The sequence below is a fragment of the Falco peregrinus genome, chromosome 5 (assembly GCF_023634155.1).
Source record: "Falco peregrinus isolate bFalPer1 chromosome 5, bFalPer1.pri, whole genome shotgun sequence".
Classification (NCBI taxonomy): Eukaryota; Metazoa; Chordata; class Aves; order Falconiformes; family Falconidae; genus Falco; species Falco peregrinus.
The window spans coordinates 78,606,931-78,626,542 of NC_073725.1; the positions used below are offsets into that span (position 1 = coordinate 78,606,931).

Genomic DNA, 19,612 nt, shown 5'->3' on the forward strand with positions numbered 1-19,612 from the left:
TGTCTCCTCCAAAACTTAAAGATAGGCTTTAGGTAGGAAGGCAAAACACTGGCTTTAGACTGTCTTACTACAAGCTCAGCAACCCCTCTAGAACAAACTGTTCTGAGCACCAGCACTGACAGTCCCATTTCCTGTAGCTTTTTATCTTCTCCCTTACAAGGCATCAGCTCCAAGAAGGTCATTTCTGGCATCTCTTCTTGGTGGATTCTTGGACACGTAATAACACCTTTAGCTCACATTGGTGCCACTCCCAAAGCACAGTGCCCACAGGATTTTTTGAGAGCATCAGACTTGGAGCATTTCAGCAGACCATGTGGGCAGATGCCTTGTTTTCTCAGACAACCAGGCTAATGGGGAAACTATTGCAATTACATAGTACAATCAAGTTGGAAATACACGGCCAGCAGGAGCCTCAGGCAATTGTCTAGTCTATAATACCTTTCTGGGCTGGAATAAAAATCATCTGAAAACCTCACTGACTGTCTCTGCTCAAGTGACCATTTTTACAGCTTTCATAATTGCCTCGTTCAATGTTACACAAAATTTTGCCCAGTAACTGAACTGGACATCCCTACTTGTGCATGCTTAGCTGAATATTAAAGTTCCCTGCCCTCCAATACCCAACAGAGAAGACCTGCTGTAAAGGATTTGTATCCTAAACAGACAAACGAGCAGGGCATCCTAGGATACAAAGATCTTCCTTCCTGCACACTGCACTCATAAAAGATGTCTAACAGCTCCGAGTCCCTGTAGTCCCAAGACAGATTTCAGGAGTGCAGTCCCACACAGTGCATTTCATCCCTTCCTCTAAGGGCTTGACCTCACATGCCGGGGGGGGGAAAGTTTCACAATTAGGTGCTTCCTATTTAGTAAGCCATAAAGGATTAACAATAGGTGCATGACCTTTGGTTTAAATCCTCTTACCTGAAACAGGAAAGAACTGTTTTAGTAACACGAAGATCATCCATTACCATTTGTCAGATTAAATAACTTAAGAGCCTTTTAGCACAAATGAGTTATGAATGAAACTTAGTAGCTTCTAAATAACCTAAAAAAGGAAATACAGGACAACATGCACTGTACTGGTGGCTTTTACACCTAAGATTTTTGGAAGAGTATTTTCATGTTATAAATAATGTAACGATCATGCACATTACAAGCAGAATTAAAAAAAAAAAAAAAAAAAAGACATACAACAGAAGAATTAACTTTGTCCTTCTCCTGGACAGTTCTGTATTGCTTGATCCATTTCTAATAAACATGCAATTTGTTATCATACCTTAAAATACACAGGATGCACAGCAAATCCAAGTTAATGTTCTTGCCTAGTCTATAAAACCATGGCAACAAACACAGAAAGATTATTTGCATTTTGTATCTGTGCAGGTCTGCCAAAGCATGATCATGGACCCTCCCTACTATTAAAAAAAGAACGAAAGAAAGTTCAAGTGTCTTTTGACATCTCAACCTACCCCCTGCCTCTCAGCTCTTGTCTAACTCCTTTTTATTCAGTCTTTCTTTCACAAACATTTACACACATGAGCAATTTCACACCTTAACAGTCCATTTGATGCAATGGGGCTATTCAAGCATATAAAGATATTTACATACAGAGAGAATGGAAACCTTCAACTCTTGAGCTCCTTGGGGAGCTGAACATACCTTCATGTTTCTTTGCAAAGCACCATGGAAATACATAGCACTGCAGATGCAGAATGCATCATTTCCTGTCAATATTGTAAAAATCGGTTGGGGTCAAACCAAGTGGCAAAAATAAGCCATACGATCTTGTGCTACATTGTAACAAAACTGCAAAAATACTCTCTCAAAAAACAACAACCCATCCTAATTATTTCGAAGATTTAAATGCAAAGCTTTACAGTGGAGACAAGCCCATTGAGCAATTCTGCTCTCATTTTGTTTACAAATTCCATTTATAGCAATACACTTGGTTACTCACAAATACATTCTACAGCATATTTACAGATGACACCGAGGCCAAGGCATGTCCAAGTTTAGTTCATCATTGCAAGATAATTACTTGCAACACTCTCCATGAGAGCCCAATCTTCCATAACGCAGATGTCATCGTGAAGTTTAAGCTGCTAAGACACTGATTTCTAAGGTATAGCTTACAAAGATTTGCCTCAGAAGAGGGCTAAGACGTCCTTTCCTGCTACGATAGTAACACAGTTTCAAAAAGAGGATGATCTAATGCTCCTTCTACAAAGAATTTAAGAAAAAAACCTGTATGTCACACAGTACCAGTTGAAAGATTTTTGGAAATCATTGTTCCTAGCAATTAACGTGAAGTCAGCTCATGAAAGTACCAGAGAGCAGTCACTGGAAAACTGGCCACAGCAGTAGAGTAGCAAGAAAAATTCAACCTCCTTTAATTCAGTACATCACTGAGTAAAGCTTCTTCATTCTGGAGATGGTTTATTTAAAAAAATAAAACTAAAAAATTCCCACTTCAGGGTACTTACACAAGTGTAAGCTCTGCAAGAACACGGGAAGCTGCGAAGACACTAGGTCTTCCCAGGAGGTTACACGTGCCTAACTTCACGTGAGTTACTAGTAACCTTTACGAAGAACTGATCTAACCCTTTCGCCGGTAAGCAGCGTGCTGCCAAGCGAGCCGCAGCGCTGCGGCCGGTGGGGCTCCTGCGGGGCGGCCCAGCCCCACCAGAGGCGGCAGGCGGGGCCCGCGCGGGCCGTTCTCGTTCAGAACTGCCCCCTCACCCCCCCACCCCGACTAGCAAGGAGCGGTAGGCTGAGGCCAAGGAGCCATGCTCGGTAGTAGCCCCACGGCACAGCAAAGCACGGGCCCGGCGGGCGCCCCGGCGCTGTCCCAGCCGGTTCCGAGGAGAGCGCCTAGAGCTCCAGGGTAGAGCGTCCCCCAGCCTACTCCTCATACCCCGACGGGCACAAGGCAGCAGGAGCAGCGAGGGCTGCCGCCGCGATGCCCCCCCTCGCCCCGCGGCGAGGGGGAGCCCCGCGCTACCGTCACCGCCCGGCTGTGACCGCCCAGTACAGCCGGTACCGCCCCCACGCCCCCCCGCAGCCTCGCCCAGGAGCACCGCCCTTTCCCGGCAGGCCATGAGGGCACCGCCACATGCAAATCACCGCCTTTCTGGCCAATAGGAACCTAGATCACGTCCAAGGGCCCCGGCTATAGGGCCCTCAATTGGTTCTTCTTTTAGCCAGTCAGCAGCCAGCTCTCGGGATTCGTCTCGCCCTCTGACGGACACCAGCCACCACCTCTTCCTTTGCGTCGAGCTGCCGTCACCCGCCCCGCGCCGCGCTTTGTTTGGCTGGCCCTGGGGCCCCAGCCCCGCCTCTCGCCTCGCTCCCGTTTGCCGCTAGCCAATGGGGCGCCCTGCGTGGGGTCCCGGGGTGGGGAGCGCCGGCGCGCTCAGCTGGGCCCGCGCGTTGCGTCCCGGCCCGCCCCCTCGGCCCGGCGCAGTGTGACGAGGAAGCGGAACCGCCGCGGCCCGGACTCCACCGCGGCCCGCTCTGCGCCCGAGCGCGGGGCCGGGGGCGCCGGCGGAGTGCGGCCGAGCGCGGGGCGCCGGGGGCCGCGGCGCCGGCTGGGGGCGTTGAGGCCCAGTGGGGAGCCGGCGGTGCCGGGACCGCGGCCGCGGTTTCGGAGGAGCCCGGGGAGCAGAGGTCGCCTCCGCGGCCGGGAGCAGGGCTGCCCCTGCCAGCAAAGCTGGGAGGGCCGCTGGGCTCCGCGGTGGTCGTCGGGCGCGCTGGCCTGCTCCCGAGGTGGCGGGTCTGGGGCGCAGCCTGGGGGTGCCTGGGGCTGCGGGAGCCAGAAGACCCGAGACGGCCGCCGGCGGGAGCGCTGGAGCGCGGAGCCTGCGCGGCGGCATTGATGCGGCAGGTGAGTCTCGGGGCGGGGGGCGGAGCGGAGTTTTATGGGGGGGGACGGCGCCCTTGGCCCCCGTGGGGCCGGGCCACCGGTCAGCGGGGAGCGGCGGCCCTGGGGTCTGCGGGGAAAGCGTCCTCTCTGAGGGGGCTGGGCTCCTGTAGCGGGCAAGGCGAAGGGACGGCGGCCCAGCACGAGGGTCTGGCGGACCAAAGCAGCCGGGCTAAGAAGATTTTCCCTCGGGAAGAGAAAGGAAAAGCAGGGGCAGCGTGAAAACGGGAGGGGAGAGCAGCTGAGACGGGCACCCTGGGTGCCGGGCACTGCTCCCCGCAGGGCCAGGCAGGACGCTGCAGGGAAGCAGGGCAGGCGGTGTGATTTGCTGCCCCAGCCCTGGAAGTGACTGTCCCCAAGATGAGTTTCTGGGGTATCCCCCGTTAGTTGTTGGAGGGTGCCACTGGATGCATCATTTCACTTATAGTCGTGATAAAACCAGAAATCAAGGAGATTTAAGGCTTACTTAAGTTTGTCAGCACAGACTATCAGAGTTAGAATATTTCTGTCCTGAAAACTTGAAAACGCTCTTAATTCTTGTGTGGAGACAAGCTTGTTTGCAATTGGGGACCTGTCAGGTGAACGGTTAACCAAGTTTTAGTATGACTTTAGATCCACAGCTCAAATCAGTTTGAATGTTTGCAAGGAACGGAACATTGCCCAATGCAATTCGGAACAGGTAGATTCAATGGCTTCGCTGAAAATCGCGAGAGGGAAAAGTATTGGTTTAGTAGTAGGGCTACAGTCTGTGAACTGTAGTCTCACCAATTTGTATGCCTTATAATGCTGATGTGTCTTGTTTATTTTCAACCACGTTATTCTGCTGTCAGGCTAATCCATAGCCATTGCATTCTTTATTTGTGATATTCAGAATTTCCTTCTCTTGCTGGTCTTTATCTCTGCCCTCAATTAAAGTTGGACTGTGGCTCCTGTTCTGGTGACAAGGCGGCTGCATTGCAACTGCTGCTTCTTTCTGTTTTGCTCGAGGTGGTTACTTTCTTGGGACTTGACTTCTAGGGATGGGGTCAGTGATATTTTTCTACCGCCTTTAAGAATAAAAAACAACCCAGTTGTTGGGTTTTGGCGGATAACATGATTTAATGCCTTAAGCTTTTGGGTGTCTATCTGGTACTTTGTTCCAGGATTTAACCCCCCCTAACTTTAGAATCGAGAGGCTGTATGAGGTGGGACGAAGAGGGAGCAGGCCACCCCGGCGGGTGGCCCCGGTGGCAGATGCGGTGTGCAGGTAGCTGGGCTGAGAAGGAGGCCCGGGAGCCGCCGGCCCTCGGGCAGGTGATGGCTTAAAACTTTTTTGCCCGGTCCCCCCGACGTGAGGGGCGCGGAGCCGCCGGCAGAGCCCTCGGGTACCGGGGCATCGCAAACGGGGTGCCTCTGAGGTGGAGCGGGCGGGCCGGGAGCTGCGGGCCGGGCCAGCCGGGCCGGCGCCGGGGCCCGCGGTGACAGCGATGCTCGGGGCGGCGGGGCGGCCGGGCGCGGCGGAGAGGTGCCGGGGCTCCGGCGGGGTGGGGGCGGAGGGGGAGCTGGAAGCCTCGGTAGCCTTGGCCAGTCCCAGCCCCAGAGACACACACACACACAGAGAGGAGGAGAAGCCGCCGCCGCCGCCGCATCTGGGAATATGAACCCCCCCCCCCGCGGCAGGTCGGATCGCCGCGGCTCCATGGTGAGGAGGAAGAAGAGCCCCCCTGGGCCCGAGGAGCCGCGGAATGGGTAGGATGGGGGGCCGGGGGCGGCCCGGCCCGGCCGCGCTGCCCTGCTCTGCTCCGCCGGGCTCGGCGGCTGCCTTTCCTCTCGGCGGCTGTCGAGCGCTTCCACACGCCCGAGTTTGGCTGGGCGATTTCTCCGGCAAAGGCGCCCCGAACCCCTTCGGGAGGGTGCCGGAGGGCTGCCGGGGGGGCCCGGCTGCCTTTTGGGCCGGTTTGGGGGGGGTTCCGGCGGGGCTTTTCCCCTCCCGCCCTCGGCACAGGTTGTTGGGTCGGGACAGCAAACGAAAGGGGATTTAGTAACAAACAACGGCGGCCATGTTGAGAGGAATTTCTGCAGCTAAACTTCTCCCCTCTCAGCCCAGGGATTTCTCGCCCTCTCTGGGGGGCTCCCCGCCCTGACTCTGTGCCCCCCTCTTTTCTCTCTCTCCCCCCCCCCACAGGATGACAGTGAAACTCGGAGAGAGCAGTGGGGAGGAAGGGGTGAAAAAGCTGGGCAAGAGAGCAGGAGGAGATGAGGAGTCCCTGGAAGAAGAAGGGGCAGGAGGAGGAGGAGAGGCAGCTCCAGGCAGCAGCAGCACAAAGAAAGAAGAGAAGATCATTAACAGCAACCGTAGCAGCAGCCCCCCACCGAACCCCAGCTTGTCGCAGGCCCCGGCCTCCCTCCAGCCCTCCCACAGCCAGGACCAGCATCATTTTCTCAGGTCCAGCGTCAGGCCTCAGAGCAAGAGGCTGAAGAAGGATTCCCAGGCATCCTCCTCAGTTGGCAGCAGCACTGCTGCAAAAGGCAAAGGTACTGGGCTTTGGGCACCCTTCAAACACGCGAGCAGGGCTGGGGGGGGTCACCTGTGGGCCTGGGGGTTGTCATCCTCCTGTAGATGCCATCTTTTGTTTGGTTTTGGGGAAGGTGTTTTGGGGTTTGTTCTCACAGTAGCTGAAATCCTCTTTGTGTCCCAAGGCTTCAGCTTCTCTGCTGCCCACTGTCCCCTTTGCACTTACAGAAATGGGGGGGTTACATGCCTATGTGGAGGAGGAAAACATCTGCATTATGGAAGCAAACCTTTAATTCCTGTTTTTCATCTCTCAGGTTTTAGGGAATTCCCATATTTTGGTTAGGAAATCAGGCTCTAGCTAGCTGTGTAATCAGGTAGCTGCACTCTGAGTTCTGTTCTTGGATAATAACAAAATATTCATTATAGGTAAAGAAGGGGGGGGGAAACAACCCACAAGGTGTTGGTAATTTCCCCAAATTATTTCTATGACCATTTTACCCAAGAAACTTTTGGAAACAGCTATGAAATACACATATTGCCATACTTGCTCCTAAGGTCGTGAGTCCTGTGTTACTGTCTCAGAACAGTTTGGGCATTTTCGTATGATTTTGGTTTAAAATTGTTTTGCATACATCTGAATGTTTGTGTGTGTGTACATACCTACACATGCTTTTTCACTTTAGCATTGTAGATCAGAACTTGATGTTTTTCAAAGCTGTTTCTTGAGTAGCTAGAAGACAGCAGGGGTATTTGAATACCTTGGTGCTATTGTGTGTGCTCAGCAGTTACTGGATGACACCTGGCACGGTAGTTGAGCTGTACGTGAGACTAATTTTGGGTACCTTGTGTTATTTTCTGTTAATTTTTGAGAAGAAAAAATCCAAACCTCTGAGATTTCTTCAGCATTTGAAATAACAAAGTTTACTGTTGTAAAACATGATAAAACTCCACGTAGCGTAAATGTGTCTTGGAGATTACCTCACTCTTTGGTCCATTATGGCGGTATGCACATGCTGCGTGTTAGGTAAACATTACAAATTACAACAGTTTTTTGTTAACAGTGATAAAGCAGTACAAATTGTGATATTTTAGTTATTACATAGCACAAAAAAATTCTTGAAATCAGTTGCTTGATAGTTAGTTTATATAATTGACTGAAGTATTTTTTAATACCTTAGTTAGGCCTCTTTAATCTCTTAAAACTTTTTGTTTTGAGTGGAAAAACTCCTATGCGTCATGTTGGAGGACAGAAGGAAAGGCCTACATAATTTTTTCTCCTGGTTGCATTGAACCAAATAAACAAATGGATAGAATACCCAGGAGTGTTTAGCTACAGGTAATTATTTCAGGTGTTGTAAATAGTATTGAATGTGAGAAGGTGTTTCCTTGGAATACATGTTGTCCATGGTTGACAAGTCGAATACACACATTTGAAGTTATTACATTGCTTTCAAAGTGTATGCACGTGTGAACAAAACACATGTACCTTTGTGCACGTGTGTATTCATGTTTGTATATTTGTACATAAACATTCATTACCAATTTTAGAGTGGCAGAATGATTTTTAACTAGGTGTATCGACACAATTGAAAAACAAACTTAATTTATTTTGCAATTCAGATTCCAAAATAACCCAAATAAAATTATATACAGAATGGAAAATTTTATTTCCGTAATCAGTCACAGATAGTGCTTGTAATCACTGTACCTGACTATGTTGTCAAGTTTGGGGAAACTTCTTAAATCATTGGGATTGACAGTTGGTAGTAGAATTTATGGTTATGCTTTCACTTTTTGAATTACAAGACCAGCTGTAGCTCTGCTTGGCTAGTTTTGATGTGGACGCATTGAAGTTGATTATTCTGATACGGCTGAGGTCATAACTGTCAGAACTTGGAGAAAAAGAGCCATGGAGCGGGATCCTTTCTAATTTGAGTTCTTTACATTCAGGGATGCATACTGAAAGGTTTTCCAGGCTCGTCTGAATTCTCCCTAATGGAGTGTCTTGTGATCAGAATTTATAGGGCTTTGCATTCCAAGAGAAGTGTCTCACAGATCTAGCTTCCAATAGGGAACGAATGTGAGGGTGAAGATTGCTAGTAAAGATTGGACCTAAATCCTTCCACTTGCTGTCCCACCAACTTTCTCTTCCCCCTGTAAGTATAAAAATGATAAAAAGCTTGAAAGCCTGTGCTTTGGATTGGCTCTGAAAACGAGAAGCTTTTCCATTTTGAGCACCGCAGTCAAGGTGATGGCTGCAAAGGCAAATTTAACATTGGCCAGCAGGAGTGGCTAGACCATGCTTGTGCTTGGTCCAGTGAAACCAGAAATTTGGTTTTGTTGATAGTCTTTCAAAATGCTATGTAGCCCTTAAAATTTTATTAAAGTGGTCCTGCTTTTAGAATTGGTATTCTAAAGTGAAAACTCTTTCAAAGTTCAGAAGGAGTGCAATCAATAAACTTAATTTCTTTCAAATTGTTACTCAGCAGGCATTGGCTTGTCCTGATCATGCTTTTAAAAGTACAAATAGTGTTGAAAATAGTATTTTTTTTAAAATAGTATTTTAAATTTTATTTTGAAAATAGTAAATTTTTTTTGTCTGTTGCAGATCCATTTGTGCTTTTAGGGCGCTTCGTTGTAGCGAACACATTATTGATAATGTAAACTTTACTGTAAACTGTAGGAAGAGTATGCTGACCCAGCAGCTGCTGACTTTTCAACTTTACCTTACTATGGTTCTGGGAAGATTGTTCATAATAATTCTCAAATTCTGCCTAGTAGAATGTATAAATGCATTGCTTATTTTCAGGTTACCCTGAACGTAATCTTTAATTGCATCTTTGAATTCTGTTTCTTGCCTTTTTTGTGCACTTTTGAGTTTAGGGCAAAAGTGGCATAGAAAGCAGCATAGTGAAATGAAGTTTGAAAACTATTTCACTTCAAACAGCCAACCCATTTTGGATTGCTGAAAGGTTTATAAAATTTCCTGCACAAACATCTAAATCTGTGGGGTTTGGTTTTGTTTTGTTTTTAAGAATTCTTATCTTATTTTGAAATGTTAGTTACATTTTTGTTGTATTTTCAAGTTCATAGTCTATACCTCAACTAATGCATGACTTCTTGAAGTATGAATGCTTTAAGTAAGTCTTAAAGTAACTTGCATGAAATTAGCAGAAGAACTTGAAGGAATAGTGGAGTGGAGACAGTTTGAGAGTTCAAAAGCGGGGAGGTTCATTGAGGGGAAGGAAGCAGACCAATATAAGGCTGCTGAAAAAGAGGGATTTCTGAGAGTTTACTTCTGAAATAGATGTTGCCGAGCACAGGTTTTAAGGTGTGTTTTGGGGCTTTTTTCCGTGAAAGTGGTTAGAACATGCATGTGTATGCTGCGACCACATTGGTAAAAGCAAATGTGGAATATGTTGCCATCATGTGCTGTAGATTTAGTTTGAAGTAGAGTGTTCCCATTTCTGTGTTTTTATCCATTTTCTGAATGCAGAATGAAGTCAGGAGGAAAAAGTAATAAAGTCTAATGATGATGAGCTGAAGCTTGAAGATGTCTTTTATGCTATTGCTCTAGATTTATTCATAAAACGTGTAGAATGGCCCAAACAAGTATTTGGATTTGTGTTGCAGTAGGAGGCAGTTCTTTCTTGAAAAAAGGATCATTCAGCTGAAAGCATTAATTGAATTAAAATGTTCCATCTTTTGGCATCATATAAAACTTGCTAGAAGGCAGTCCGGTTTGTTTCAGTGCAGCAAAATGTGTGTCCCATAGCACACGGTTTAAATTAACTACTGTCCTCTCGTGGAGAGGATGTATGTACCAAGGTACCCAATATATGTACTTACAAGATGATTTTATTTTATCTGCCCAAATATTTATGCTGCAGAATGTATTGTAATATTAATTTGAAATGTCATTCCTCCAGCATTATTTCTCCAGGGCATGAATGACTCTTCAGAGACTACTGGCACTTGTTTTCATGTTTTCCTTAATCCTGTCCACCTCATTTACACTTGGTACTTCTCCTTCCGTCCTACCCTGGCATGCTTTCATTTATTCTTTGCCCTCCCATTTACCCCTGTTCTCCCTCCCTTCCTTTGAAAGTGGCTCAGGCCCAGAACTCCTCAGTATCCCGTGCCACAAGAGAAGGATTTTTTTCATGTGCCCTTGTGTAGTAGGTACTGAACTTTGAAAGATGCCTGTCTGCAAGGCCGCACAACTGTGTGATTTGGATGGAACTTCTTTCTAGGCTTTACGGGTATTTTCTAATGGAAGAGCAAGAGAATAATGATTTACTGGACATGGGGGACTAACCAAATTTATTATAAACTGTGTTTATTTTTTACAGCTATGCTTGGTTAGCTCAGTGCTGCATTTGATACGTTAGATATTAAATATATACTGTCTGTAGAAAAGCAGTCTTTCAGTATAGTTTTGTTTGTAGACTCCTGTTGATAATTGACACTGTATATGTTTAAACACATTCAACTACATCTTGGTTGTGCAAATCTTGTAAATAATAAGAGGCGGAAGAAGCTAGACTGTCTGTATCCTTGGATATAAGGATGCTTACTGGCCATGTTTAAAACTTTGGATGTTAATATACAAGAAGAACACAGTGTGGTACAACCATGCAATATGGCATAAACTGTCCTGGACTTATCCTTCTTAGGAGTCCCTGCTATTTACTGTGGAGGCATACAAGGTAGAATCTTGTTTTCCACTTAGATTAGTACTCAAAATGAAGCATTGACTTGCAGGGAATGTGTCTGTTTCTTTTTCTCTCTCATCTGTATTCTCTTCTCAGCTACAATTCTTGGAGACGAAAGCAAACTGGATCCAGCCTGCAGCTTTGTTGGGTTGCCCTTCCACAGAGCAAGCAGCTTCGCATAAATTCTGAAAGTACGCACTTTCTGTGGGATCACCTGATTCATTTCTTCACTGAAGTGCATGACGTAGTATCTGCCATTAGAAAGATAAGTGGCTAGAAATGGGGCTCGTTTACCAAGCGATCAGAAAGGAAGTTTGGATGTTTGTCTTCAGTTGCTTTTTCATTAAAATTGAGGAGTAAATGTTCATTGAGGAATGCTCTGCAATGGGAAACACATTTGTGCTGCAGAATGTGTTTGAGGCTTTCTGGAAAGTATAGATCATAGCACCTTAGCCCAGCTCTGTGGGCAGCAGATGTTTTGATACACAATTTCATAAGACTGCTCAGCAGTAATGCAGGTTTGTGAGGATAAAATAGTCACTCAGATGTGTTTTCTGGTGTGGCCTCCTTAATGAATCTTTACTGAAACCTCTTCTGAAGGTGATCTCGTGTAGTTTATCCCTGCTATTGCCTCTTGTAGAACCCCAAAGAGAAGAAAGAATGTTCTGAAGGAAAATTTCTGGCATGTCACAAGTTGGCATTCACTTCCTGTGCTTTGGGGAGTGAGTTTAGCATCCTAATGCTCTGCATTTGGCCTGCAGCATGCAAGAGTCTTTGAAAGTACCATCTTGGTCATGAAGGTATTCCCTGATAGATGTTCCACCTACAGTTGGCCTGTGACCTCTGAAGAAGCTGAGAATTTTGCAAACTAAATCTATAGAACACCAACAAGAGAACCAGCGTGTGTGTTAAGATACATGTGTGTAGTGGGGATTAACTCTGTGGATTCTGGCTTCTGTGGATATGGAATCTGTCGTAGAAGATACAAATAAGCTGGCATGTAAGAGCTGCCAGTGGAAAATTGAAAAGCAAACACTAAGGTGCTAGTAGAGCCTGGAAGGAAGAACTTGTGGCTGTAGCCATGATAAGACACTGGCACTATCAGTGACTCGATTATTTGATACATGCAGTGTTCCATTGTTTGTCATTTTCATACCAGATTTTTAAATTGCAGGACTTAAATCCCTTTATGTAATTTTTGCAAGTGCTTGTGTTTTGCTTAGCTGTACAAAAGCAGCAGCTTTTTCTACAGAAGATGTGGTTTAAGGGGATGTTAGGCCATTCACAGATAAATGACGGGGCATATAGATGGGTAGAGAACACTGGATAAGAGGAATAAGTAAGTTTCTCTGAAACATTGGTGTTCTGATCCGTGGTTTTATTGGGGGTTATAGTTCAAATACCAAATACAGAAACCTGATGTCTTTGCAAACTGTGGGTTGAAAGCTGAGTGGGAATGCTGAGAATTTACACATCCAAACTTGCTGCTTTGTACCTCATGTGCAGATGCTGGTGCTCCACTGCATTCTGGCATGAAGGGAAGGAATTCTTGTAGCTGTAATTGTGTGGGTGTCTAGTTCAGTGGTTGGGTGATGTAGGATAAGTAGACAGAGTGAGAATGACCATCTTGTCTTTGTCTTCTCTGCAGTGTTCTCCTTTTAGAAATTATTTTACTTAGAACAGGTACCTAAGCAGATTGGTACAGTAAGCCTTCCCCTCTCCAGCCATTTTGCAGCAGTAACTATGGCTAGCCTCAGTGGACCTTTTTGTTTTAGTGCATTGCTGAAGTTTTAAGTAATCTGTTTTTGGGAGTTAATGATCATCATCTATCATTAGTGAAGGCATGAAAACTTGTTAGCTGCTTTGTTTGTTAAAAGAATCTCGTACAGTAAGATTGGAAGAATGAATTTATGGGGTGTAATTTAATGATGTATGACTATCTTTACTCTTTCTTTTGCCTTTTATGCTGAATCAGTCTATAATACCATGGTTTAGAGTATACTGCATTCCATTGCCTCACTAAGATCAGTAAACTCTAGGGTGGGTTGTGGTAACCCAGTGATAAATATTACCGTGCACAGTAGTGAGAAGGTTTACACAAAGGGATGATGCAGCAAACTCCTTTATTCTTGGAAGAATTAAATGTCATGGAAAACTTCTGTAGAGATGATAGGATATTAGAATTTCTAGGTCTTCATAGGTGGTGTTCTAAACAGTTGTCTGGATAGTAGCTAACTTGTGTTTAGAACAAGAAAGGCTGTGATAAACTTTGCAGGACTACATTTTGGCTTGTCTAATAGTAAGTATATGTAAAGGAACAAAAGAGCAATTATAAACTACGTATCCTTTGTAGAAGTGGAATCAATGGAATCCTTAGCATGTGCTTAATAGAACCATTAATTTCATATTTTACATACACCTAAGAGGAGCTTTATATAGTCATGTTAGAATTTGAAGTCCTTACTGTACTTTTCCTTCTTACACTTTTAAATAATGAAAACTTCACGTGTTCCAAGTGTACTGTACAACCTTTAAAAAATCCTTTGTAAGACCTGAACTTTAGGCAGCTGACTTGAGGTTTTTACTTGTTTGAGTATTTGTACAGAGTGATGTGTAAAAAAACAACAAACAAAATATCCCACCCAGAAACCTTAGACAAAAACCACTGACCCAACAAACACACACTCCCAAACCCTGCATTTGTGGTTCTTGTAAATGATGTCTCACTAAGTTAGAGGTCTGTGATCAGAATAATAGCTCTGGAGTAGAAAATCCTGCAGCTATCTTGATAAACCATGTCTTTTGCTTTGGGAGCTACTAGCATCATGAGACTGTAGACTGAGGAGTGATGTGTTTGAATTCCTTCTTCTCATCCAAAGGTTTTAAGTATTAAGATGTGTATTTCTTTACCGTGCAAATTGTGATATTCCAATCTTATATTTGCAGAATAAAGGAAGCAATTCTGTGTGTTAAAATTGTTGGTTTTCTTGTCAGCCATCAGGAGAGTTCAAGTGCTGAGGTTTTTCTTACGTTTGTTTTTGGTGTTTGGGTTTTTTTTAGGATTTACCTTCACAGTATAGAATTAAATTGGTTAACTTTCAGTAATTTTATCAGTGTCTGATGAAGGCTTTACAAAACAGAGAAGCTGTTTGAGAAGTTGGTTTTATGTGCATTTGCTTCTAGATGCCTAATTCTTTTCCATGTTTTGCCTTACAGGCTTCCCTGTTGTGATAGAAATAAAAGAAACATTAACATTAAAATGTTCACAATATCATATTTTACATCAAGTAAATATTTATTGTGTGCAGGGAAAAAAATGTGCTTTCATACATCTTGCTCTTCAAGGTTTGATTTCAAATGTTCTTTGTTATTTGAACAAACAGCTTTTTTTAGGCATCTGGAGAAACATGGTTTTGTCATCCAAAGGAATTACTTTCAAATTGCAACTGAATACTTAAGATATACCTACAAACCTTTCATATCTCTAAAGCTTAGTAAGCCTATAACTGGTACTCTTTTACTCTTCTGATACTCTTTCTTCTTTAAAAATGATACTGGGATTATCAGACTGGGTTATCCTGGTTCTTGAATGAGATAGATATATGTATATATAAAAACACTGACTTTTTCAGGTAATCAAACTGCTTATTTTAATGGAATTTTAAAAGATAACTATACTTGTAAGGCCTAAATATGATAGAGAGAACTCGGCTAATGTGTATAAGAGTTTGGGAAACTAGTTGGGACTGCTGTATTGTGCAAGCTGGATTTGTAAGCAGATTAACTAAGGCAAGCCATTTTATCATAAGACAAAACATAAAGGACAATAACTGGAAAAATGGAAATAGTAAGAAGCACTCTATATAATGAGCAATGTATGCTTTAATGTTAAAAGGCTTCTGTTTTATTAAGTATGCATCACATTGATAAGGGCAGTCAAATCTTAATACTACTTGGAAAAAATGAAGAAAATATATTTTTGAAATCTAAGTTACTGAGAATGGTTACATTTTCATTGAAAAAAAGAGTGCAGTTCTTGGGACATCTCCCTGGTTTCTCGATTAACATTCCGATAATCTGTTAGTATCAAACCAAGCATCATGCTTGGTTTGATTTCTGTTGCGAATAAATCACAGGTTTAAGTTTAGTTGATGATGTTTTTGCTGATTAAAATGCCTTTGAAAGACTAATAGTAGTTTCAGAGGCAATTAAAGAAAAAAGGCTTTTTTTTTTTCTGAATTAAGATGAGGGAATGGAATCTTACTGCATTATATTTAGCTCTTACCTTCCTGCAGTTTCCCCATCCCATTTTCTTCCCTGTCCCCTGCTTGCATAAACAGCAAATTCTCTTAGTTCCATCAGGCTTTATTCTCATTTTAGTATTTCCAGTCTTCATGTGTTTTTTTCTGATCCGTGTATTCTGGGATGCCAATAAATGCCAAAGGTACAATCTAGATTACAGTTCTCTGCCTTTCTCCAAAAGCCACACGGGGATCTGGGGAAGATGAAGGGGTTGGGACTTGCCATCCTTGGGATACTTTTAATTATCCTAGGTGGGCGGGCTAAGTGTCAGAGACGGGACTCCTTATGTTGAGGGTCAGACCCTTGAGAATGCTGATCCATTGTCATGCGATGAACTGGAGTAGACATCTTTCAGTTGTTTCACTACCACAGTTATTTTGGAGGCAGTAGGATCAAGACCAAAGGCAAGGATATTAAATTACATATATTTTCTCATGGTCATTAGTTTGCTTTATTGATTACATCAACGTTCAGCATTGAACACTGTGTTCAGCAGCTCCAAAGTTCTCCTCGGTGGCAAAGGGGCAACTGCAGAGCGCACGGAGTGTGCTGCCTTATAGGGGTTGCTCTGGCATATTCCTGCTTATCCATCTTATCTCTGGAAATAACAAATCAAACTATTGAAACCTTCCCTTTGTTTTTTGAACTCCTTGAGATTTTATTTCCTTAAAAAAATCTTATTATTTGCCTATTGTATTTCAGGTGAAATATTTTGGGAAAAAATCTGATACAGATGGGAGTAGTGGTGAAGGAGGAAATTCTGAGTTCCTCCCTTATCCCTCTATCCATGAATCCTGCTGTTGGTTTAATATTCACTCTGGACACTTTTTTTTTGGCAGCAGCAGATAATGGAGGCACTACATCTGGTGGGACATCAGGAATTCCTCCCAGCAATCCTGCTGGGAATTCCAAGTCAGCAGCAAGGAACCTGGGCTCCACAGCTGGAGAGAAGGAGGAAGGAAAGAAGGTCAGACGGCAGTGGGAATCGTGGAGCACAGAGGACAAAAATACTTTCTTCGAGGGACTGTATGAGGTACATGTAGAGGAAAATAACAAGCTTAGATGGCTTTGTTTAGTATTTGGACACTCCTAAAAAAGATTGATGCAGTTGAGATTTGCAGGAGCAAAATGCATATGAACGCATATGCATTCATTGGTCTATGCATATGTGTCTATACAGTTGGCTATAAACCAGCTGTCGATCAAAGCCACATTTCAAAAGTATCAAACTTTTTTGTTTTGAAATACACAAGAAATATTTGTGAGTTTTATTCATGAATGTTTATAATAATTAACATTATTTTTCAATTATGGTTCTGTTTCAAATGAGAAATAAATGGCTCCATCTCAACTTCCAAAAGCAACACGCTTATGCTGTAATATTAACAAATAAGAAAATATGTTCTATTCTAATAAGAATTGTAGGCGCTGTGTTTAGTCTTTGACCGCAAAAAGGTTTGAGCCAAATCAGTACCAGGGCTGAGAGACAAAGAAAAGCTAGATCATCTTATCTTTTATCTCATACGATGTATATGATATATTCCTGGTTGTCCTGTTGCTGTGATTATTTTAAGAGCACTTCTGTTACGGAAGTACGTGCTAAAGGTGAAAACAAAAGAAGTGGTGGTGGGTTTTCTTTGCATGTGTGCATCTTGTTTAAAAATAATTATTTTTTTTTTAGTGGTAGGCATGATTCATGCATATGTATTTTGTGAACAAAATGAACACTTAAACACTGTTTGTTTTCTTTAGCTCCTCTGACTTGCAGTAATATTCCTGGGAACCATGTAATGTTTAAGTCCCTTCATCACTCTAAAGAAAACTGGTTTTTTTAATGCTGTGGAAAATATTCAAAAACTTGCTGTGAGATGGATTTGGGATTTGGTTTGTTTGGACCCCCACTTCCATTTGTTCTGTGTTGCTACCTTTCAAAAGAGGTTTTCATGCTTGGGTGTTTAAAAATGAGTTCCAGCCTTTTTTGAATACTAAGAAATTTTGTGATAGCAGGAGTTGAATGATAATGTACACAAAATTAAATTTTCTTCTTTTGAACTCCAGGGATGTTACAGGAATTACCTAGTTTTACAGGGACACTTACGTGTCTCATTTTTACCCTGAGAATAAACTTCTGAATGACCTACAGTTTAAAACATGTGTTTTCTAGAAAGGAAGTCTTTTATTTATTTTTTTTACAATATAATATTTACCTTCATTATTTGAAACTCAGATTTTTTTACTCCTAATAACCAAAATGTGTTAAATGTGACAGGCTTTTCATTCCCCCTAGTCAGAAATGTAGGTAGGAGAGAGAGAGGAGAAAATGCAGGGGAAAGAAAGCTAAATGAGAGAGTTGGTATTTTCAGTTCTGCTACTTAGCACATTTATGAGTAAAGTTAAGGATTTTTTGTTTGTTTTTAAAGTTTGCTAGCAACTTACTCTGAAACAGTTCAAGGAATCAGAAGGTAATTTATTTGGCATCTGTAATGCATTTTATGTAAAATAAAGGAAGGTAGGGTCATTCTTTTGCTGTTGAATTCTGATAGGCAGGAATTTTATTTATGACCACTGGAATCTAGTTTCCCACAAAGAACCCCAAAGTCCCTCACGTTGTTTGGGTTGTCTTATGACAAGATGCAAGTTTGATTTTGAGTATTGGATTTGTCTTATTTATTCTCCAGCATGGGAAAGACTTTGAAGCTATCCAGAACAACATTGCCCTGAAATACAAGAAGAAAGGCAAACCAGCAAGCATGGTGAAGAATAAGGAACAGGTCCGCCATTTCTACTACCGCACCTGGCACAAGATCTCAAAGTACATTGACTTTGATAATGGTTAGTATGCAATGAAATGGGCTTAGTGTAGAGCTGACAATCTCGTAAGAGTTGGAGTCCTGCCTCTTAGTGCCATCGTGGAGGACAGCAATGGTGGAGATGAGAAAATACTCCATAGGATCTCTGTGAACATGTCTTATTTTTATTAGCGTGGCCATCTGAGGTTCATGGCTTTTGAAAAATACTTCTCAAGACTGGTATTTGTATCATTGCTTTTACATGAATTCACCACACCATAATAAATACTGATTCTACTATTAATACGGGGGAAAAGCCAGGTTCAAGGAAATTTTTTTGTGTGTGTGTGTTCTCAGGAACACACCTTTGAGGACAGCTGTCTAAATGTGTTAGTCAGGCATGACTTCATTGAGCAAATAGACTCCAGCACGGGGGAAGGTAGAAATAAATAAAAATGAAATAAATAAATAGTCCAGAACAAGTGTAAAAGGTGAAATATTTGCTCACACTTTAAATAAGTATGAAATTGTATCATTGGTTCAGTACTTTAGGATTCCCAGTGTCCTATTCCCCTCTTCCCCTTCTTATCTGTCCTTCCCCAGCTTGTTGAATAAAAATGGATTTGGGAAGTCCTATAAACTGCTAGTGGTGTTTTTTAACAATAGCAGTAATTGATAACTAATCTTTATCAAATGCATACTATTCAGTAACAGGCAGTGAGAATTCAAATCAGTTTGCAGGTAGGCTAATCTGAATAACAGGTTAAAGAAATCTATTTTGGAGTGAACAAGTTCTACTAAGACCCAGAGTTCTTTTGACGACTTTGAGGTATGAAGAGTATCAGTTTTCCCGTTACCTTGTTGATGAAGTAAAAGTCTCCAGGGCGTTCCAGCCCTTCCCTGGCTATATTCTAAGTTTCATGGTGGTTAATTCCCCCCCCCCCCCCCCCCCCTTGTATTTAAACAACTCTAACATCAGCAAAATTGGATAGTAAATTCATGTATATGGTTTGTGGCCAGAGCCTCTCAAATTAAAAATAACTCATTAATGAGAAGTGGGTATGACTAGGAAAAACTTGAAGAAGTGCAAGATAGTGTGAAATGTAGTGTCTTTAAATTGTTTTGTCTGTTCGTGAGATTAGGTTATCTAAAGGAGGACTTACACATCTAAAACACCTGTCATAAGGTGTATTTTTTAGTTCCTTTTTTAAAACAAGACAGCATTTTAAGATTAAACAGGCTATTAGTATTTTACAAACGTTACAGCAAACACAGTATGGAAGCACTTTAAAAAAAAAAAAGTCTGTCGAGGAACTTCATCTGTTTTCTGGATAATGTCAAGTTCCATAACTATACCTGTAAGATCTGAAATGTCATTGGCTGAAGGAAT

General features: G+C 43.0%; 2 protein-coding genes across 10 annotated transcripts in view; one reads left to right on the forward strand and one right to left on the reverse strand.

Annotated features, from left to right (window-relative positions):
* IFT140 (intraflagellar transport 140) overlaps positions 1-2,969 on the reverse strand; it is an 85,978-nt gene extending 83,009 nt beyond the window's left edge. For 2 of the 6 annotated variants that reach the window (XM_027791834.2, XM_027791836.2), the window contains exon 1: positions 2,487-2,968. The gene's annotated coding sequence lies outside the window, so the exon portion shown is untranslated. Of the gene's footprint in view, positions 1-2,486 lie in introns of all 6 variants that reach the window. The other 4 variants (XM_027791837.2, XM_027791835.2, XM_027791832.2 and 1 more) reach the window with 3 other exon arrangements.
* A 502-nt stretch (positions 2,970-3,471) lies between these two features.
* CRAMP1 (cramped chromatin regulator homolog 1) overlaps positions 3,472-19,612 on the forward strand; it is a 52,273-nt gene continuing 36,132 nt past the window's right edge. Inside the window, exons 1-4 of one of the 4 annotated variants that reach the window (XM_055804314.1) lie at positions 3,472-3,886; positions 6,087-6,436; positions 16,273-16,466; positions 18,112-18,265. In XM_055804314.1, coding sequence (XP_055660289.1) covers positions 6,088-6,436; positions 16,273-16,466; positions 18,112-18,265 — 697 coding nt within the window. In that variant the 5' untranslated portion in view covers positions 3,472-3,886; position 6,087. Of the gene's footprint in view, positions 3,887-5,470; positions 5,651-6,086; positions 6,437-16,272; positions 16,467-18,111; positions 18,266-19,612 lie in introns of those variants that run through there. The other 3 variants (XM_055804315.1, XM_055804312.1, XM_055804313.1) reach the window with 3 other exon arrangements.